Genomic DNA, 22,176 nt, shown 5'->3' with positions numbered 1-22,176 from the left:
CGGGAGGTGTTACCTGCTGAGAACAGACCAGGTGCAAACTCCACAGTAAGACCACAAGCTGTAGAGGTTTATTAAGCACTGCATAGTAATCCACCCTCTCCTTTTTACCACCTTCCCATATGCACATGCCTGAAATGTGTAAACAAATAAAAGCTGAGTGCTCCGGGTTTATTAGTTTGTCAGTGCTTTGCGAGGTTTTAAAGATAGTTTAGCAAGATTTAATTGTGGGAGCATTGAGAAATGTAACATATGCTGCATAGAGATAGCACTATCAGTACGTTGCATGATGAATATGAACCTTTGCTTGTAATGAAATAGCTTTTTTTTTGCAGAGATATTAACCAGAAGATCCCAAACCTTTGAGAACTAAAGGAATAAAAGGCTTCTCTCATCATACTAATCGTCACTGAGGCATTAATTTCAGAGCTATGTAGTTTGTGTTTATTTATCACTGACAACTAAACAGTGGGGACCAAAATAGCCACTTTTCTTCGCATTTGGGAGCAAAAAAGCTTGTGCCATTTAGGGGAAGCTAGTTTTTGCATGTGTGAAGATGAAAACCGTTTTAACGTTGAATGTTTTGCCCCTCGAAACACATTTGCGTGTGACATCTTTTGCCATTATGCGAGTTTTTCATCATGTTGCAAAAATGTAGAAGTCAGTGTCATGACAGATGATTAACTGAGATGTGTTATCCATGCACTCAGCCCTCTCTCTCTCTCTCTCTCTCTCTCTCTCTCTCTCTCTCTCTCTCTCTCTCTCTCTCTCTCTCTCTCTCTCTCTCTGTGCGAGATCACAAGCCGCTTCCCTACATATGCAGATTTTCCATCCTTTTACCAAGATGCCAACAAACAAACCCTTGTTTACTGACATGAAACAACACAAATGCCTTTTTTTCTTTCCTCCAGACATTGCGGACATCCTTTTTTTATCCATCAGCACAGGGCAACCTGAATATTGCACTGGCAGAAATGCATGGTGTTTTACTGAGAGGGCTCGGAAACGCACTCATTATATTCCCCTTAGTGCAAAGATGCAGAAAGACAGGGAGAGAGAGAGAGAGAGAAAATAGAAGAGCTGGAGCCCTTTTTGGGAATGTTAAACAAGCGAGTTAATCAGGCATTAAGAACGGCATAGCGGGTCAAAGTATTTGTTTGCTTGCCTGAGTGCTAGTTTCAAATTTGAGGGTTTACAATACAACTTTTTTCTTTTTATATACTCACAGTATTATGATTGGCAAAGCACTCTGTTGTTCCGCCATCTGCTCATTCTCTAATGAATATTAGTGAGATATGAAATGCACGGTCAAAGAGATGTCATGGTATGTAAACCCCTGATTAATAGTGACCATCTCCATCATGCGCTTCATAACCAAACTTGTGCATTACTCAGATAGACTGAGTTGCCATTCATGACTGCAATCTGTGCATGCATGAGAAATAACAATTGGAGTCGGACTCTGATGGCAGCCCTTGTTTGGTTGATTACATAATTGATATAAAACATGGTGGCAGGCGCATTAGGGAAAGATGTACCAAATGTCCTGAGTGCTATCCATGGTGCCGATCCTGTTGCACGGCCCTGGAACAGACTCGGGAGGTCTTGGTGCTCTCCCCAGTGGCTGACAAACCAGTCACCAAACTACCTCGTTATCAGCACCATCACATCTCCTCTGTTCTAGCTTCCCTCCACTGGCTTCCTGTCCATTTTAGAATTTATTTTAAGTTTTTGCTGATCACTTCTAAAACTTGTCAGGGCCTTGACCCTGGCTATATTATAGACATGTTAATCCAGTAAAGTTCAATGGACCGGACAAATCTACAGTAGCTTGGCAAAATATGCCTCACATACTTCACAATGAGAAGGCACAATAGTGCACTTTAACTCATCTTAGCTCAAGTAATTTGGTCATGATGATAATCACCAGCACTGTTAGAAGTGATAACATGGGATGTAATGTTAACTGTCCACTGCAGGTCTAATATTAACCACACTGATATGTAAGTGTTCAGAGCTTGACAGAGGTCAAATCATCTGCACTTGTGCTGCAATTTGAAATTGAAAAATGACTGTAAACCCATGATATCATGCTCTGTGCTAGAGATGAAGTGCACTGGCTAAAAGCACAAATTTGCCCATGCTTTATTGCCTTAAAATTGTGCCTTTTTTTTCTTTGCAGAAACTGACCATGACCTATTTTTAATCACTAAACAAAACTCATCCTTAGATTTGGTTGTTTCCTCTCTTACAAAGCAAAAAAAAAACTTTATTAGGTACATATGTCTACACTAATGCAGTCTAGCCTTGCACTAAATTCCATCTTTATGAAGGTTTTTAATGTTTTTTTGTTGTTGCTGTTGTTGAATCCATTGTAAAGAGGTGTTGATTTAGCTGAATGATCAATTTGGAAAATGTAATTTGTGAACTATATTGTGTTATTCTGAGCTTCTATTATTTTATTCATTCCATTCATGTAAATGATGGTCGCCTGAATAACTAAAACCCCTCAATCCAGTTCAACCTCACCACTAACTGCACCATCCAAAGTGATCCTGCATTTGACTCGACAGCTTTCTAAAATGGTTTCAGCAACAACAGAACATTAATACCTTCATGGACGTGGGATGTAATGCAGAGCTGCTGGGATTACACCATTAGTTTTGGGTATGTGTACCTAATAAAGTGCCAACTGGGTGTATTTTACATAATTGGATTTCTGTCATGTGTGGGGAGTTCCTGAAATGAAATTATAGGCAAAAAATGTTGAACTGATCTTTAACTCTCAATAATTTCATATTAACCCCCTGCAGATTTGTTATCAATTAGAACAATGGGGCTGAAAATGAAAATTACCCAAATTAATTTGCTTTTGATTAGACTTTTAAATGATTTTGATACGAGTTTTAATTACAGCGCCCCCATCAGGTCAAATCGTGCGCAACAATTTTAGTTAATGTGAAAACACAATGGGTTCTAATTTCTTTATCAATAAGTCTCAACATGGGGCAAGTTTCAAGTGGTGTTTGTGCAGTGGGGGAGCAGCTTCTTTGGTATGATCACCGTGGTTCCCCTCCTCTCTCAGGCAGGAGAGTCGCTCTAGGATCTCTACTGAAGGGCTCACTGCTCCACCATCCGCCTCTGATCCCACCATATCCATGACGAGTCGTGTCCGAGTTTACGCAGCGGCGCACATCCTGCTTACCAGTGCGTGGAGCCACCACAAGCGGTGCATGGCTGTGAGATATGTGCTGCTGAGTGGAGGCTTCAGCGCATACTGCCTCTGCTCCATGCAACCCGACTCCAAGCCCGCGGCGCTGCATTGGCACCGCGCCTCTAGTTGAACGAAGACACGCTTCTCGGTTTTTTTTGTTTGTTTTTTTTCATGTCAGAGGCCCGGATGCGTTGAGATCGATGCGTGAGCAATCGTTGGTACATTTATAGCACGAAACCCCTCCTCTGCTATGTGGAGAGGGAGGAAGAGAGCTGAATGGAAGGTGTCTGAGAAAGGAATCCACGGATTTCAGCACCATGGACAGTGAAAGTTCTCTCAGCTGCCCCAGAAGGCTGCAGTTTTACGCAGTTTGTTCTAGATCTGCCTTATATTAAAAATCACGTGTAGAAACTCGTATCAGTCATAATAAATGTGCAAATAATGTAACTGTAATATGTCTAGTAATCACACATATTATAATATTACGATCTTTATTGAATTTCCAATTTATGGGGTGAAAATTTGCATTCGTGGCCAACTTTTAAACCTTCAAAACTAAAATAAAGTTAATCCCAATGCTACTCTGCTTCACCCACACACACAGTTAATTTCATTTTTGTTGCATTTTGTATTGCCATTAGTTCCAGTGAGTGTGTAAGCTGGGAGAATCCCTGTAGCTCAGAGGTTAAGTGCCTTGCTCAGAGACACCTAACGAGCAGGCAGCAGAAGAGCGAATAGGAAGAGACAGCCCCACCCACTTCTTCCTCTTCTCCCCCGTGGTTTCAAACTATCGACTTCCCTCCATCACAGCTCTCAAACAGTCCCACTAGGGACAAAAAAGGAAAGAAAAATCAGGGAGACCCCCGTGCGCTCCTGGAGTAACTTGAAGCCTTGATTCTCCTTTAAATTTCCTCCGTGTCTGGAACTGCCACTACCATCAGCAGCAGCGGCGCTGCTTCTTGATGTTGTGGTCGGGAATACGCATGCGCCCGGCATTGGAATTACTGCACAGGCAAGAATAAGTTGGAGCTCGTCTGTCTTCACTAAAAAAAGGAAGAAATATAACTCATGATTTAACTATGGCAGTGTTCAGAATAAGAAAAATGAGGTGTTTTTGCGTCTGGTTGCTCCCCATCATAGTGGCTGTGGTGTGCGCCCAAAGGTAAGTGGAAGGGGTCGGAGGATGCTCCACTCATTTTTTACTTAGTGTGACTGTGTTACAGGCGGAATGGGGGAACACTTATGCTCCAAGAATATCTCGAATGTAAATCTGCTGTTGTCTGTCTCTGTGTTTTCTTTTTTCCTCCCATAGTGCCAGTGTCAATGACCCAAGCAATATGTCTTTGGTGAAAGAAACGGTGGATAGACTCTTGAAAGGTTATGATATACGATTGAGGCCAGATTTCGGAGGTAAATCAACTCGTATTCTCACCAACTAGTGTTCGCCTTGTCAGCCTGTTTAATAGTACAGTGTTTGAATTAGTACAGAACAATCGCTGATCTCTCAATTGCAGTAAAGTAAAAGAGACTTCTCGGCTTTTCTGCAGGTGCCACAGTCTTTGACATTTTATCTAATACACAGTGGGAGTGAATGTGTGAGAGAAAAAAAACACAGAATACACGAGTGATGTGGATGAATGCGCACGAAATTACACCAGCTCGTTTATTTGGATGAGAAATCACAACAGTGAAGAAGGTGTTTGGCATCTCCCAGCGCACGTTTGCGGGAATTTTTACACACAAGTAGATGTTTATTCCTTAAATACATGCTGCAATTGGGGTATTTGAGTGCGTCAGGACTGTGTGATTCCATGCCAACAACTTTTAGGAGGAGGGGGGAATACCAGCACTGTCACGGCAGGTCAGCGCGTCTAATCCCAGCCGAAATGAACACTGTAAACTATCATCCGGCTGACAACAGCTACATTCACAAGTGTTAATCTGTGTTCCCATCACGCTATCTTTTCACTCTCTTTCTCTTTTTTTCGTGAAGTGCCTGATGTGCAGTGTGGATCACTCACACCATGATGTCCACTTTCTCTTTCGTTGTTTTGATCTGTCCCAGGTGCACCGGTTGGAGTGGGGATGAATATAGACATAGCCAGCATAGACATGGTATCAGAAGTCAATATGGTAAGTAGGCCATTATCACTTCTTCTTCTCAGACCATTCTGTACTGATCAGTCCTATTACGCACGGACCTAAGAGGGGGAATACCCTCCAAAAGCACCGTGGAAACCCTCCCTCTCTTTACGCAGGGCTGTGGAGTCTTTCTCCCCATCACTTGCATCGACTTGTTGGGGGTTTGAGACTCCAGATGCCATGATCGTGGTCTGTGAGTGATGACATGCATGAATTCCACCTCTGACACAGATGGATGACTTGTTTTTTTTTTTTTTTTTTTGGTTCTATAACCTGATTTCTGCTCAATTTACTGAGCAGACAAGCATCACTAACTTCACAAAATCAATGACTTTGTGAAATAAAAATAAATTCAACATGCTCATCACTCACATGCCACATAGAGTGAAAATTCTAGTTTAATCACCCACTCTGTCAGGATTCCCTCATGAGGAATGCTTTTAGATTGTATGTCAAAGCTGGTTTATAGCTGGCAATAGTGACAGTGGAGGAACCATGAGGGATGTGAGGAGTGGAGATTAAGTTTCATACAAGTGCACCTCCTAGTGATGAGATGCCAGAACTGCACGTCAGTTTACAGAGAAACACAAAGCTGCGTTTTATCATCCCAGAAGGTCACTCTTGACACGTGTGATGCAGCAGACAAGGTGAACAAAAATTGATATTTATGGTAATATGAATAAGCTTTTGATAGGGCTATTGTCATATTTTTTGTTTGGAACATTGTCTCTTTCTGTGGTTGACCTCCACTGTGAGAGTTGGCAGGTTTCCATTCGCAACTTCGACATAAATTACACAGATGTGACTTTTTTTTTTTTTTTTTTTTTTACTTTTCACTAGCCGTGATATGAGTCATGTTTTGATGCCAGGGAATAATTACACGCTGGAATATTTTTGGCAGAGGCACCTAAAGGCTGTTGCTCATGTTGTTATCTTTGTGCTCCTGGAGACTACGTCGATGTGTTGAGATGGAGATGTGAAAACGGATGATTCTGAGTCTGTCTGCAGGGATTTTACACTGCAGAATTGCACAATACACACACACAAGCAAATATAGACATGATGTGTGCGTATGGGTCCCTTCATAAGGCCTTGGATTCCTAATTACAGGAATGTTGGCCTTGAGTAACCATTGCAAGAGTTTAGAATCATGTGTGTATGTGTTAAGAGTCATCAAGTGTGATTTATGGATTGTTTATGTGGCTTTAAAATGTATTTCTAGGAATTACATCTAAAGAATGAAAATTATTTTAACCAGAATCTTTCTCAGACAAGCAAGAAGTTTTATGTTAAGTAACCATACAACTATGCTAAGCAGTTAGTGTTGATTTTTAGAGTATATAAGTGGCATGGAGCAGAGTGAAAGAGGACCCCATGAGAGAGCTAGATTGGATAGATTGGATGTTGTTGGAAATCTGTGATATCTCGCAGTATAAAGGATTCATCAAAGTTTGTTTTTGCTGCTTCTTTCCTCTCCTCGTAGCCACAACTTTCAGAAAGAAACAAAAAGTGGAGTATCTCCTCGCATCATTATTCTCATCCAGAAAGTACATCAGGGCTGGGGTTTATATTCACACACACCCACACACATGGTCAAACAAAATAAAACCCCACTCTCCATTCAAACACACAAAGCTCGAGCCACGCAGCCTCTTTGATCATCGCAGTCCTTTGTTAGGTTTGGCCTACTAAACACCCTCTAATGTGAAAGGGGAGTCATTACCACCTGACCCGCTGGAGTCCCATGAAAAGAAGAGGCCACATGTGTGTGTAATGGTCTCAACATCTTTGATCTCCTCTCCATCCTATAAATGTAACCACTTTTCAGGATAGCAGCTGGTGTAGAAGCACTTTCCTCTCTCCCATTTCCTCTACCCCATCTGGCTCTCTGCCTGCCACTTATTTTTCGTGCGGGGGATAGAACCGCCCTGTGTACTTTCTTTTAGTGAACAGATAAGGCACAGGGTTGGGGATAATGGCGAGATGTCACAGAGGGATGTCTCAAACAGTGCCGTATTTGTCATTATGGCAAAGCAGGACGTTCGTGCTTTGGTATGTATTAGCAATATAATCTTATATTCCTCATCGTTACCCTCCGTCGGAGGCCTCGCATTAGAAACAGAGACACGGGCAGGTGATGACATCGCATATATGTTTGATTTTTCCAGAGGGGCCATTAAAATAGAGAACTGCAAAGAGGTTTGTCGTAAACCATCTGTTTTAGCACTTTGTTACCAATGTCACATAACAGAAAGCCGTTTAGAAAAAAAAAGCATAAAAAAAACACATAGGCCTCTAGCTCACTTCAGATGAGTCACCAAACTAAGTATGCAAGCCTTCAAGCGTGAGTGGCCCAGAGGACGTGAAGTCCTCTCTGGTATTTGTCACATAAGCAGTTTTGATGTCCAAATGCACAGCCTGGATTCACCCATGTTGAAACCCTGCCTAACCTTTTGAAACACTACCTAGGGTTATCTTAAATTCAGAGTTAAAGACAGGCTTCTGCGAGGCAAATCTCCAGGGAATGGTAGCAAGTGATGACCCATGAAGTGTTTTGATGTTGGATCTGTGCACCTATAGCTTTACTGAGTCATATGACATGCAGAAAACTACATTTACATCAAGGCCTGGAACTTATCATACAATGAGGAGGATGTGGCTGGTGTTTATAACATGCCCATCAAAGGTCACTTGTTCCTGGGTGTTGGAGCCAACGTCTCAAGCCTGCAAGGGTCAAATGGGATAGGATATGATTGTGTAAGACCTGTGGGTCAAAATTTTCACCTCTGAGTATGTGACATGAAGAGACACTGAGAGAGACGGATACAGATAGGAGAGAGAGAGCTCTGACATTAACAAGTTACCATGTGGAGAGCCAGCAGCGGTGCTGGTGTTGGAGGGAAGGTCATGTACCTAGAGCTGCCAAGGGTTCATTCTGCATGACTCAGAGGTGGACATACAGAAAGGGACGCACACACTGAATACCAATGTCATGCTAGACATTCAACCCAAGGCCAGTGGTTTTGCAAGCCTTAATTCAAGCACAAGTCAAAGGAAGAATGGGAATTATGTAAGCATGTAGAGACACTGGTAGATTTCTTTTTCATTTCTCTCAGTAATTCTCTTTCGTGCACTTTCCCCACTGCCATTTAAGTCTCAATATTTGCTTTTGGTTGAGCTCCTGAGCACTTGAATCCTAAGCCAGCAGTTTTCACGGGGGAGAAATACTCCTGTCTGAGGATGAACTAAAGTTCTTATCCTCCTCCAAAAGGCAGAAATACCATTATTGATGCACATAAAGGTCAAGAAGAGCTTATTGATTGTTGGAGCAGGACTGTGAATTTCAGAGCCCCCCATTTTAGTACCCTGTTATTTCCACCTCTCAGCATGTCTGCTGTAAAAGCATAAAGATAGCAATGAAAACTAGGCCTATGCTATATATTATACAGATGTGATACATCATAATGGATGTTGGCTGAAAGGCAAGAGATTATTGCTTGCCATTTGATAATAAGAGAAGAAAGATTGTGGAAGCACTTATGCGGTATTGCGTAATATCTCATCCGGACCTAAGAGCTTTAAAATGATATTAAGTCTGCGTCTGTTGTGTCTACATCTATTTCTCAGGCACCTTCAGTATTGCTGACGTGGACAGAGCTGAAAATTGATGAGTAGTTGACCTCAGCCAATTAGTTGACTCAAGTCAATATAATTTTAAATAGGCTCCCATGGCTTTGGGTTTAAGCATTCAACACCCACTATAGAATATCAGTGGGGAGAAAAACATCATCTTAATCAGATCATAATCACATTAATGATCTTCATAAGTAGATGGATGCCATAAATAATCTGTGAAGATAATGAATGCAACTTAGTCTATGTTCTTGAATGAATAGAGTCCCTCCAGTGTCTTTTTTTTTTTTTTTTTTTTTGTCTGGGTAGGTTTCACTAAGATTACCCAGGGTTTGATCACCGCAGTCTTTGTCAGAACTCCAATTATCTCCATGCTCCATGATGGTTGCATAGTAACTAATGAGAGCAGTAGAGGCGACGTGTGAAGATTCACAGACTGAAGCACCTTCCAATTGTGGAGAGGAATAAATACAAAGAAATGTGCTAATCTCAATTCAAAGGTGTGAAAAAATAAAAAGCACTACAACTTCTTTTTTTTTGGGCCCAACTGTAAAATCAGCCGTCAGACTATTTCAATGATAGAAAACAAGCTAATGAGCAAATGGAACTGACCTAAAGTCCCAGATGTAATCTTGGGTGATAAAGGATTTATTAGACAAGTAAAATGTAAATTTTTAATGTAATGTATTTGCTGACCAACACAAAAAGAAGCTCCGAATTAAAACAAGAATGCTGCTTTCTCGTGCAATAGTGAGAATCATACTAATCAGATTCTTAAGCTGGATGTCAAAGTTTACTCAAAATGACCGCATTAAAAGTTTTGGTTGCTCAAAGTCCTTTGGAGAGCCTCTTATGGTGAACGTCTATATTAAGCCAGCCAGCATATAGGGCAGACATGGACATACTTTTACACTTAGGGTATCTCTAGAGGAGGATGTACACTCCATCTGTGTGTCTCTCATGAGCCTACACACATTCACAAATCCTAATCCCCCACGAGTCTCCAGTCGTGTTTCTTCATAAACTGGTATGTTAACGGAGCCTCCAGGAAAGTTGTTGCTTGAATTATGTAACAGACTGAGCAGAGACAAATTTAACCGAGGTAGTGGGTTTTTCAGAGCATTTTTTGTGTGAAAGCAGCTGCTTGCTACAGATGAAACTGGGAGGCTGGGAGCAGCGACACAAAATAAAACAAAACAGTAATGATGTCAAGCTGAAATAATGAGCTAAAAGACATTCAGAGGCCTCATAGAGCTGATGGAGTTCATCATTATGACTGAACCCTTTCAGATTAATCCTTTGATCAATTGTTTTAATAAGAATATTGATTATTGCAGATAGAAGCAGATACACCATGCAGATTTTTTATTTTACTTCTGTTGTGATGAGGCGTGTTCAGTGGGGTTTGTGCCTTAAGCTCAGCCACAGCGACTTTTTCCTGTCAAATCCTGTCTGAGATGTTGGAAAAGTCTCAACACTCTGGAAGCTCTAAGCATTTAATTGCAACATTTAATCAAATTTCTCTGAATTTCTTGGAAAGAGTCAAGTAAGGATTGCAAAAAGAAGTATGGCTTGGCAGCTATATCCAAATGAAAGCATATTTTTTGGACTTTTGAACATGAAGGAACCCCTTCTTTTATAGCAGTTTTACCATGTGATGCTAAAACTTGTAGCTTCACTGTATTAGCTTTATTATATTTTTTGAAATGTGTGAATACTTCCAATTTTCTCTCTTTCTAACTTTACTACAACAGCATTTCCAACAACTGACCTGTAGGTCAGACAAACAAAAATCAGTCTGACATCAAATACCTGTGTGCTGGTGGATTCTGCTCACATTAGTATTCGTAGGGAACATTTACTTTAACATTCTATTTTATTCCTTTATTACACGGCTTTGATGCATGGTGGCTCTTGGGTGACCAAATCTCTCAGTGCGCTTAACTCTGTAATTTTCTGTTCCATAACAATTTCTTTTCCGCCCCATTCCCCTTAAAGAGTTTGGGAACAATCTGCTACACAAAAAGAGAAGAACATAAAGAGGTTGTATATTACATAAAAATACAGAATAAAGCAACCATGTGTACAGCAAAGTCTCAAGGGATGTTGGAAGGGGTGAATTACGTGAGACGAGCTATTCTCCAACTTACATTATTGATGCGGGTAGATTTAGATACGGATGCGTCCCTATAGAGTTGTTGGATTCCATTTACATTAGACTCATTGGCCACTTGAATGTAGTAAAGGGACAGACATTAAGGGGGTTGTTTGTGTACTGAAAAGGGGCTTTATATGTCACCAGTGACAGCACATAGGATGTGGGCAGGTGCTTGTTTACTGGCCGAACCACTTCATTTAATTTAAATGATGAGGAATGTGGTGACTGTGTTGCTGTGGTGACCTGGATGATAGAAACAGGAAGGTTCATAAAAAGCTGTTTTGGGTATATGTACGTGCAAAATAAAAGCTAAATTTAGCACGTTGGTCTTTGATGAGAACATTACATAAATACACAACTGAAATGCTGATGAGTTCGCTGTAGTTTTGCGTGGGAGCAGTCATAACGCTTGGCCTCTTGCTGTGTGTACTTCAGAGCCTTTTAGTAACTTTATCAATAAGAGTTCTGTATTACAAAATGTTAATGTACGAGAATGACGTTCCAGATTAATGCAAAGAGCTTTGCAAAGAAGGATGCTTCATTCTGTGAGTCAGACTTGTTTCATTCAGTGTGACTGTCAAAGCAACAAGAGCAGAAAGCTGCAGACTGCCATCGGTGTCATGTCCTTGAGCCATAAAATAGGAGGCTTTATTGTTGTTAAGAAAACTATTAAAACATATGAATGAGGCAATTCAAGCGATATGTTCTTTCATCACAGTGAATGTGGACATTACAGGTTTGAGTTGATGCTCTACACAATGTAGTGATTCTGTAAATAGCAGCTACAGTAGGGCTCCACATGCGGATTAATCCGTGATTGAAATTAATCCCAGACAAATGTAGTGTTTATACTTGTTTGGGTTAACTTTACTAAAAATAAACTACAGTGTTCAGATGTTTCTGGGCATGATTGAAAGTGATGATTTGGAAATTATGAAAATTTTTAAGGACAATGCTAAATACTGCAGCTGGGCTCTGAGCAAATATGTTGACAGACAGAGAGGTTACACAAGGTAAAAACGCAAGTTAGGAAGGTCACAAAGCACCAACAAAGTAGTGCTGGTTTTGGTTTTGTTCTGCAGTTTGTTGACAATGAGAAAAACTAATAATTACACTTCTGTTTCAATTTCCGACGAAGGGCAAACACAGACATATATCTGAAATAATAACGCTCAGTTTGCATTTACACAGTTTGTAATGCAAAACAATCACTCTGGCACAAATATAAAGCAACAATTATGAAGAATTCCAACACTGGATTGCAAAATTGGAGCCTCAAACTGTGCAGAGTAAGTATTTACTCAGTACACAGGCAAGCTGACAGTTGGAAACAAAGTCAATCAGATATGACAAACAAATCCAAAATGCTGTGAGCGACAGGCAGTAAATAGAACGGCAGGCAGATGGTCATATAAACAGGTACAGACAGCAAGAACAGGATGAAGGATGCGATAACAAGGCAACAAGACAACACGGGCAACCTGGCAGAGGCTTACAATGGTCTGTCTTTATGTTTAATGGAGTTATTTGCAGATGAGATGGAACTAGGTGAGCAGGTGTCAAGCAGGAAAAGGAAAACTCAAGAGCAAAGGCTGGTGGGCAGGTGAGGAATGGCACTGGTGGAAGGGATGCAGCATTCATACAGAGGGAACAGTGAGACGAACTGGAGGCAGAGGAGGGAGGAGAGGTAGACGGAGCAGCTGTCGCTATGACAAGATTAGCACAGGTTTTTGTGCAGTCAAAATCTCATAAGCTGTGTGTACAAAGATGTCTGAGTAAATGGTGAGTACAGCGTTAGGCCGCCATTATTTCAGCTCTCAACTGCAGGTATCTCCTTAAATCTCATCAGCAGTCTTCACAGATGGTTTCTTCCCACACTTGGCTTTTTTCACTGTGAAATTAAATTTGCTTTTCCTCCATGTTTCAGCAAAGTTCACAGTCTTGGAACACAACCTTTGTTTTACTTTCTCAGGACAGGACTAACTATTTGCTTTGCTTCTCGTGCTTTTTCCTCACTGTTCTTCTTCTCTTTCTGATGATCCTTTGACATTTTCTTCATTGTAGCGCCATCAGCAGGTCAGAAATCGTATTCTTTGGTGAAATACAAGATATTCACATGTGCCAGATAGATTGTGCCACAGGATTATATTTAGACATTCAGGGTTCCCAGATGGTGAATCCTACGTACTTTGGTTGTCCTGTGACTTTGTTTTTCTCCTCATTTTTGGTTCTGAGCAAGAATCTTTACAGTTGTTGGATAGATTATTGAAAAAAATCGCAGTTATACATGATCCCGACAGGACAATTTCATATCAGTCTGCTATTACAGGTATTTACTGTTAAATAACAAGTGTTAGCATGGGATGATAATCTTGGTCAATAATGCCTGCCTTCATTATTTCACTCAAACCTGCAATGTTGTTTTTGTCTACCCCAGCAGGCAGCGAGAGTAATTACACAGACACTGTTGATGCATGTTTATGTTTGTTTTTTAGAAAATAATTCTTCCTCTGAATGTAAGTTTCAGCTATATCTAGAGCATCAGGAACTTTTCTTGGGTGCTTCCTAGATTTTTTCACCATACTCCTGTACTCCTATTTACTGTAGCCTTCTCTGCCTCCATCACTACTCTCCTCTTTAGCTCTGGAAAAAGAAATCATTGCTGGTTCACTTAAACTGAATTGCTACTGGTGCGCCAGCATGGGAATATCACCGCAGAAAGCAGATTTAAAGTGGTATACTGTGAAATGCGTGTTGTAGATAGGCTTAATCAGTATTGCATTTTATAAGGGCTTCAGTGTAACGGATGTTCATTTATATGTAAAAACCCCACACTCTAGCTTTAAAGCACTGCTTTGCCTAAGTATAGCCTCACAGAGCAGCTATTGTGGCTTAATTTAGCCTCGTGTGGGTTCTTTTCCTGTAAAATGAATTGCATAGGCACTACGTAGAAAGAGTAATGTGAGGAAAAACAATTATAGAAATGAAAATTCGGCTATGATGTGGGCGTATGCTCACCCCTCGGTTCTGTAGAAAAAAGCTCTCTCAGATCTCCTTTGCAAAACAAGCTCTCTAAAACTTTTAAACTTGATTCCATTAAGCCATGCTAAGAACCCCGCAGCTACGCTTTGTTGTGTGCGAAGGAATTTTCCAAGTGTTTGACCACCATTAATGCTTTTTTGTGTGTTGCATACGGCTCGGTTTATATTTTAAGCACAGTCTGCAGCATGTAGCGTTGCTGAGTGGACTAACATACACCTATCATCGTAAAGATGTACTGCTCGGATCGTTATCAATGTTACAGACACTGCTTATTGTACAATTAGTACCACGGCTCTAAATGTCAGGGGAAGGAAGGCGTGTAATCAATTCCCCCAGGTTAAACAAGCTCACTAGTTAGGCATCTGATTCACCGCTGCCTGTGACAGTGAATGATGGACTGCATGTTCAGACAACAGCCCCGTTCCCTGCAGCAGTAGGTCCAACTGCATCGTGCTGTCTTGTCGGTGGGCAGAGCATGGGGATTCAACAGCATATTGCTATTGTGCTATTCACTTATTGCAGGGTAATGATTCCCACACCTGTCTCCTGTCTCTCTATCTGCTACGTTTGCTTGTTCTCCTGTTTCTCTCTCTCCATTCAGGGTCTCTCTCTCATTTTTCTTGTGTTCTCCGGCTGTTTGGTAATGACACAAGGCTGGAGCCCTGCTGCAGGGGGGATTAGACAGAGTTACAAATCGAAGTGGGTTAATCGGCGAGCCTACCATTTCAGGAGGCATCTCTCAGCTCAATGGCCCCACTGCTCTATTTGTTTGTGTGTTACTGCTTGTACTCACCTGTTCAAAGCTTTGGTTTAAGATGCTGTGGTAAAAACAACACTTATTTCTGTTAACCTTTCATAGACTTACCTTAGAAGTGACAGTAAAATCTGCTGTCCTCTTTAAGGAAACAGCTCCAAAGTGTAGCCTAAGCTAAGGAGATACAATTATCATTGAATTTCAGATGGAGCATGATTGCACACAAAGTCAATGGAAAGACACAATTAGACTCCGATTTTGGATGGGTGCCCAGGGTGCTCCGTGCATCTGTGTGGCTTGACGATGCTTCAACTAGCTGTAAATGAGAATTTTGCATTTATCCCGAGGCCCTGTGAAGCTGCTTCACAGGTGTACAGAGAAATCAAGTTTGGAGTTAGTTCTGAGTTCACTCAAAGGCTGAGCTGAACAAACACACATACACACTCCCACTGCCCATCGCTCAATAGCTCACAGCTAATTCCTGTGCAGATGGAGGAGCACAGCAGCCGTTGAGGGTAAATAAATGGTCCAGCGTTGGGAGTTGACAGGATGACAGCTTATTTCTGTCCCATCAACATAAGTTCCCGTGACTACATGTGACGTTTGCTTGAGCTCCTAAATTTGACCAGGGATAGGTGGTGCTCGGTGCATGTAAGGAACACCGAATCCTCGAGCTGAACTGACTTGACGGAATCAGTGTCGCTGATCGAATCGGTAGCTTATGACACCGGAGCTCCCCTCGCTGGTGATTGAAAAATGACTTAAAATCTTATAGTGAAAGACAGACCCAATCATAGTTTGATAACTCAGTTGCAGATATATGATCGCTGTCCATATTACCAAGTAAAGAGTGCATGGTAAAGGTCAGCTCTTGCGCTGGCCTGAGCGAAGCAATTTTGCACCAGCACCAGAACTTATTACTGAGCTGAAGAACATCTGACGGCAGCGAGGCCTTCTCTTAGTCAAATACATAAAGGATGACATTTAAACAGCCTTGCCTCAAGTGGGAAAAAATGTGTGAACGAAACAACAAGAATCTGCAAAGAGACAACAAAACGGTATGAATCAGTGAAGTGACTCATTATTTTCACCTCTAATTGTAAATAAACCTACATGGGCAGCATACTAATGCAGGAAAGCATTGTGGTTTCAGACAATTTGCAAGTGCAATTGCACATTAATTCTTTGTTTTCTGCAGGGGAGATGGAGATCACATCATTGCAAACTCCATTTTCTCCGCATTTTCATTTATTCAAAGACACTCATGTAGATTAGCCAGGAGTATTGTACTTCACATAACTTTGACTCCGATGTGAGCTATCAAGTACATAATCTGAGCCTGAAGTGTTCAAATTTACAAAATGTCTTAAACTAGAAGTTCAGTGATATGAACATCATTTCCAAAGTTTTTCAGTGTGAAAAGTTCACTGGCAGTTATTTCCCTTTGACAGGAGTTGACTGGAGTAATTTTTATCCATATGCTGACATGGTCACAGGCCAGGTGCTTATTAAAGTGTTAAAAGTGCAAAGTTATCGCTAAAGTTTGCTGTATACACATACCTCCAAGGATGAGAGCTGTGCATTATGTTGGTATGTCATTATAGGTGGGTGTATGCCATTGAAGAAGCCAGAAAAGACACATGTAATAGCTGTGGTTTACAAAAACAAGTCCACTCGTGAGTGCTGTTCAATAGAAAGAACATGAGTTGTGAATCTGGGTCGACTTTGCTGCTTTTCAACCTGAGAGTGAGTGTGTAAGCATCTCTGCTCAGCGCTGTGTACAGGGGATGACACTCATCACTGTGTCGAGCCTATTTTTAGATTGTTAATCAAGGTAACATGTTCAGACTGACACACTCAGTATGTTATCCCATAAAGTATGAGTAGAGGGAGATTGCTTCATTTTGGCTCATCCACCCACGGTGACCGAACAGAGGTCAGAATGATGGGTGTGTGAGAGTACATCCAGCTCTTTAGTTTAGTGTCTGTTGTCAAACAACAAAATAGGGCCTGAAGATCCAGATAATAGGAGTGCCAGACAGAGCTACTGATGCTGGACCATATTGTGTGATTTTTATTTAAAATCTGCAGGTGGGAATAAGAGGAAGCCCAGATGAAACTGTAACTGGTATAAAGCGCACATTATAGTAAATGGGAAAATTACTGACAGAGAAATGGGCCAGAATGTGTCAATGGGGCCACATTCACAGCTTTGGGTATGAGCAGTCTCGGATTACTTGTGATAGAAAACAGCAACAAAATTATAATTTCCAGATGTTATCAAGTCATCAGGGGCCTTCCACTCGACCGCCTCTAAACCACGTATTTTAGATATGTTAAATGGCATTATATGTTAAATTTTAACTGAAGTCAAAAAATAATGTAAAAACCGCCTCACAGCCCACTTCTGGCATTTTTTTCTCCCTGAAATTTAAGGCTATTTGAACTGTTAAACCAGTAACTATTAGAGATCAAACACTGAAAAGTTCATTGTTATTTCTCACCATGCAACTGATTCAGAATCTGTAATATTGAAGTAGATCAAATGGTCTCTGATTGTTGGTGAATTGAGATGAGCACACATTAACAAAGAAAAAAAACTGATAATGCAGAAGTCAACTAGTACGGTAATGTTTTCTGAAACACATGGAGGTTCATGTCATAATAATACAAACTAAAACATATAGAATGCTTTTATTTTGAAATACGTAATCACAAAAATGAAGAAAATACGTTTTTATGCTGAACTTTCATAACTGACTGAGTCGGTGTGACAAAATGTACCACAAAAGCAAAAATGTTGCTAAATAGCCAAATCCAAGTAGAACAGAGTTCCAGTGTTTCAAAATTTACTCTTCAAATATGAAAAATACTTTTTTTTTTGCATGTTCTTTTCATTTTCAGACTTTTCTATGTAGGCTGGAAGAACATGGTATACTTACTGGAAGAGACGCTTGAAAGTAAACTCTTAAACAGCTTTTTATACACATACTCATACTTTAACTTTCTACAGATAGTCCAGCTTGTGACATTGTTCCTGTAGGTCAAGTTTATTCCCAGTGGAACAGAAACGTGATGCTTTGAAATGGAAGGACCCTAATGAGACACAAGGAGCACCTTTTCATGTTGTTCCTAAGTGCATTTACGGGCATTTATCCCACATGGACATTAGATATACTGATACTGAAAGGTGATATAGATTCCATAAGTATGTATTTGGCGTCTCCATGTTTGGATTTGAAGTTTTGACTGAGAGGAGAGAGCATGAATATGAAGACGTGTGTGTCAGTGGGGTTTCTGTTGACATTTAGAATCTGTTAAGAACTGATGAGTTGTGGACAGTTTCTCTGCTCGTTGTCAGCTGGAAGCACTCTATTTGATTGTTGTTTACTCTTTTCGTTTCCATTGTCAAGACAGTGGGGATTTAATAGCGATTTGATCAATGATGCCTGTTTGCATAGTCCAGTAATAATATCTGGCATGATGTATTGAGAGTCTAAATGAAATCACTGCTTCAGATACAACATTTGTCAATGACAGCACTTGTATTGTTTGAATGAACACATGAGCAATCAGTGTTAACACTACAACTGCATAGAACCAGCATGAAGGTTGAAAATCTTACGTGATATTTTTGCTACCACTTACATGAGGCCTGCATTTTTAGAGAAACCTTTTCAAAAAGCTCCACTTTCAGAGTTTATAATGGCAATAAAAGAGCAAAACAAGACATAAAAGGTTAATTTTGAAAGGGCTTTGCGTTTGATTTATGTAAGATAAGTGCCTTTTTGGACTTTATGCATCGATGGTGTGCGTTTCTTTCAAGCTGAATAGATTTATGGACTCGGTTGTGGTGCTCCATCTTGTCATCACAGCCTAATAATTGGTCTTGTGGGTCACTGTGATTTGGCTCATGTCTGGCGCTAACACAGAGATTTCACAGCGTGTGGAAACTCATACTGCCGCCTGTCAATGGACCACAGGACTGGATTCTGCTTTATCACAGCTTGTCAAAATACAAGAAGTTGATAATGGCCAAACAGGAGAGATGGCGGGTGTGGATTGGTTTTCACAGCAGTTGAACATGACACTGCAAGCTGATAATGGGATGGTGTTGAGAGGGATGATGCAGCAGTCATACTCTGGCCATCACTTGTTTCATATGTCATCGAACAGTATTTTCACAGTGTTGATTTTTGCAAGGTACAGTTGGAGTTTAATTTCCTCCACCAAGGTGGGAGGCGAGGCGGTGGTTTGTTTTCAAAGCTGTTTGTCTGTCAAGAAGGTTACACAAAAAAAACAGACAGATTTCATGAAACTTGGTGGAGGGGTGGAGCACGGACAAAGAAAGGAGCCATTAAATTTTAGATGCGGGTCCGGATCACTTTCTTTAAAAATGTGAAATAGAGCTTTGGCCTTGGTGGAGCGCTACACTCTCAAGCACACTTGTAGTTTACAGAGCAAAATGAGAAAAAAAAACAATCAGTGTCACCGTAAACTTGTTGATCAAGGTCCTAGCTAAGGCCATCCTTTGTTCTTCCCTCTTTTTTTTGATTCCAGGAATTGGTGCAGCTGGGAAAAAGGTCGAGAACAAATGCTGCTGTTGTCTGCTCTGCACTTATGCTAAAGATAAACCCTGAAATTTCCATCCTTTCAAATTATGCAGCGTTATATTGTCAGCTGTGAAAAGGTATTAAGGAGAAAAGAGAAAAGAAAACTGAGATCTGAGGTTAGCTGAACATGTAAGTGTTTTGAAGTGCTTTTCTTCCAGTCACTGAAATTCTTCCCTCTTATGGAGATTGCAGGCAAGAAAAGGGTCTCCCTCCTTCTGTATCTCTGTGTGAGCTTTCTCATAAGTACACTGTTGCACTTAGGATTTTCTAAATGAGTTCTGTAAGTCGGCAGTATTGCAATACTGAGTGTTTTATTGACTGGTAAGTGGTGGTAGAGCTCACTGGAAACAGGCAGGAGCCTTTTTGTTACCCTTTATTCTTCAGATGACTAGTAGGTTTTACATCTATACAAGCAACAAGTTATGTTTACTGCTCAAGACAGTAACTTGAAAAAGTTCAGGATTTTTGGGGGGGTTTGTTTATACATAAATCTGTTGTGAAATATAATAAGATTTTCATCCAACTTAAAAATAAGAACAAGTACGGCTTATTTTAGGCAATAGCACACAAATCACCAAATTTTCTAATCCACACTGATTGCATCATCATCACAAATCTGCCTTTAAGAGTGACCCACTCAGAACCAGACCATGACCCAATAGAGATGCTGTGCGGTGACCTCATGGGAGCCGCTCACACCAGACGTCCGAAGAATATGGCTGAGCTGAATTAGCTCTGTTGCAGGTCAGCCAGTACTTGTTTTACTGCAGGTTATTGCTACCAAAGGAGATTCAACCAGTTATCAAATCCAAAGGTTTACTTACTTTCTCCAACAAAAAGTGAATGCTTTTTGGGTATGCTTAATAAGAACACATAAAAAATAGTATGTATACATGATCTTTGTGTATAAATGTCGCTCAGGTGAAAATTTTATGGCCAATTAAATTAAAAGCATTCCAAAAAGCTTCACATGCTTCTTGCCACTGTTGGTAGCCTTTTCTGCTTTGTCTTTCATCAGTGTTGCATTTTGAGCAATTGTTGTGTTTTATTAATAGTTTTTGAGGACTGCATTCTGTGACATGTGCCTGCCAGAATTGTAATACAGCTGATTATTGTGACATGGAACATGGATTCAATGAAACCCTGTGGAGATCCATCCAGAATATACATTCATGTGATGGTTTTTGAAAAAAGACAATATTGTCAAGGTTGACTCACCACAATTGACACATACAAGATAGAAAACAATGGATTTACATTATTTATTGACCAAGCCATAGCATTAATAATGCTTTTTATGTAAAAATGTGTTCTAGGGAATCTGCGGGAGTCACTTTGACCGGGGCTGATTCAGCTGCTAAAATTAAAATACTGTTGTGATTTACTTATTCCTAAACCGACAGATGGCACAAACTGTTCTGAAGGAGGGAGAGTTAGAGTGGGACTGAAGGGCGTCAGGTGTGACTGTGTGGCAGTGGTTTAGAGTTTACATGACTCACAGGTCAGGTAAGATGGTTCCCAAGCGGAGTTTTGCTTTGGGCCTAAGGGACATCATGACCGGACCAAATATCTGTCTCTCTCAAAATACTTTATAAAGTGGGTCAACATGTAAAACTTAGACATGCTTTTAGTTTTAGAAGTAAAAGAAACATATGTGTGCAAGTTAAAGTGCTGCTCGGTACGGGTTACAATGCATTCTGTGCATGAGACCAACAGACACCAATTTTATTTAGTGTTTAAAAAGCTGAGAAGTGACACTAGAAACTATTTACGACTTCTCCCACAGACCCCCATGTCAAGCTTTAATACCCTAGAGCCATGGCCAAATGCATAATGTTCTCTTCTATTCTCGTGAATGTGGTATTTATTCACATACACTCAAACTTGGCGCAAACATTCACTTGGATTTAAGGATGAACTGATTTGAATTTGATGTTGAAAGGTCACTGTGAACTTACAAAGCATGTTTTTGGCCATGACTCAGAATTAATATGTTTATAATGTCCACATTTCACACTCATGTCTAAGGGGATGACGTGAACTGAGCACTTTACATCCAAAAGGTCAACTTCACCGTGCCATAAAATGTCCTGCAAGATAACAACAACACACTTTTCTTGCCATTTTTCAACGCCATGACTGAGGAACGGAAGAGTAGATCATGACCGTAATTCACATTTAGTCAGATACTAAAAGTGGTCACCAGTTTTGTAGTTGTGGTGATAGTGTAGATCTCTTGTGCTGACAATGTGTGTGAAGCATCCAGGTTGTAGACTTCATAGCTTCGTTACTGCAACATACAGGCTACAGCTTTGCATTCAGAGACAGTTTTATTAGCCAAGGTGTTTAGCACATACAAGGAATTCAGCTCTAATTTTAGCTTTTTTTTAGTGAACTAACACACTTCAAACTCACAACATGTATTATATGAGTGTGAACAGGCATGCATGTCAACCACAATTTGCCTAGTTGGTGGTGGTGCACAATCACAAGGTGTTACTTGTAGTTTCTTTAGGATTGTCAAACTTTTCACAGTTTCCACCACCTTTACTTTAGTTTTTTGAAAATGTTGGCACCTAAAAAAGCTACACAAGATCATCCCTGTGTTTTTTATCCAAGCCCG

General features: G+C 40.5%; 1 protein-coding gene across 1 annotated transcript in view; it reads left to right on the top strand.

Moving 5' to 3' along the window:
• Nucleotides 1-3,949: 3,949 nt before the first annotated feature.
• Nucleotides 3,950-22,176, top strand: part of LOC110967362 (gamma-aminobutyric acid receptor subunit beta-2) — a 69,410-nt gene continuing 51,183 nt past the window's right edge. The window contains exons 1-3 of the mRNA XM_051937490.1: nt 3,950-4,373; nt 4,524-4,621; nt 5,277-5,344. Of these exons, the coding sequence (XP_051793450.1) occupies nt 4,291-4,373; nt 4,524-4,621; nt 5,277-5,344 (249 nt within the window). The 5' untranslated portion in view covers nt 3,950-4,290. The remainder of the gene's footprint in view (nt 4,374-4,523; nt 4,622-5,276; nt 5,345-22,176) is intronic.

Source organism: Acanthochromis polyacanthus, chromosome 17, assembly GCF_021347895.1.
Source record: "Acanthochromis polyacanthus isolate Apoly-LR-REF ecotype Palm Island chromosome 17, KAUST_Apoly_ChrSc, whole genome shotgun sequence".
Lineage (NCBI taxonomy): Eukaryota > Metazoa > Chordata > Actinopteri > Pomacentridae > Acanthochromis > Acanthochromis polyacanthus.
The sequence above is the reverse complement of the archived record's forward strand: the minus strand, read 5'-3'. Positions and strand labels throughout refer to the sequence as shown.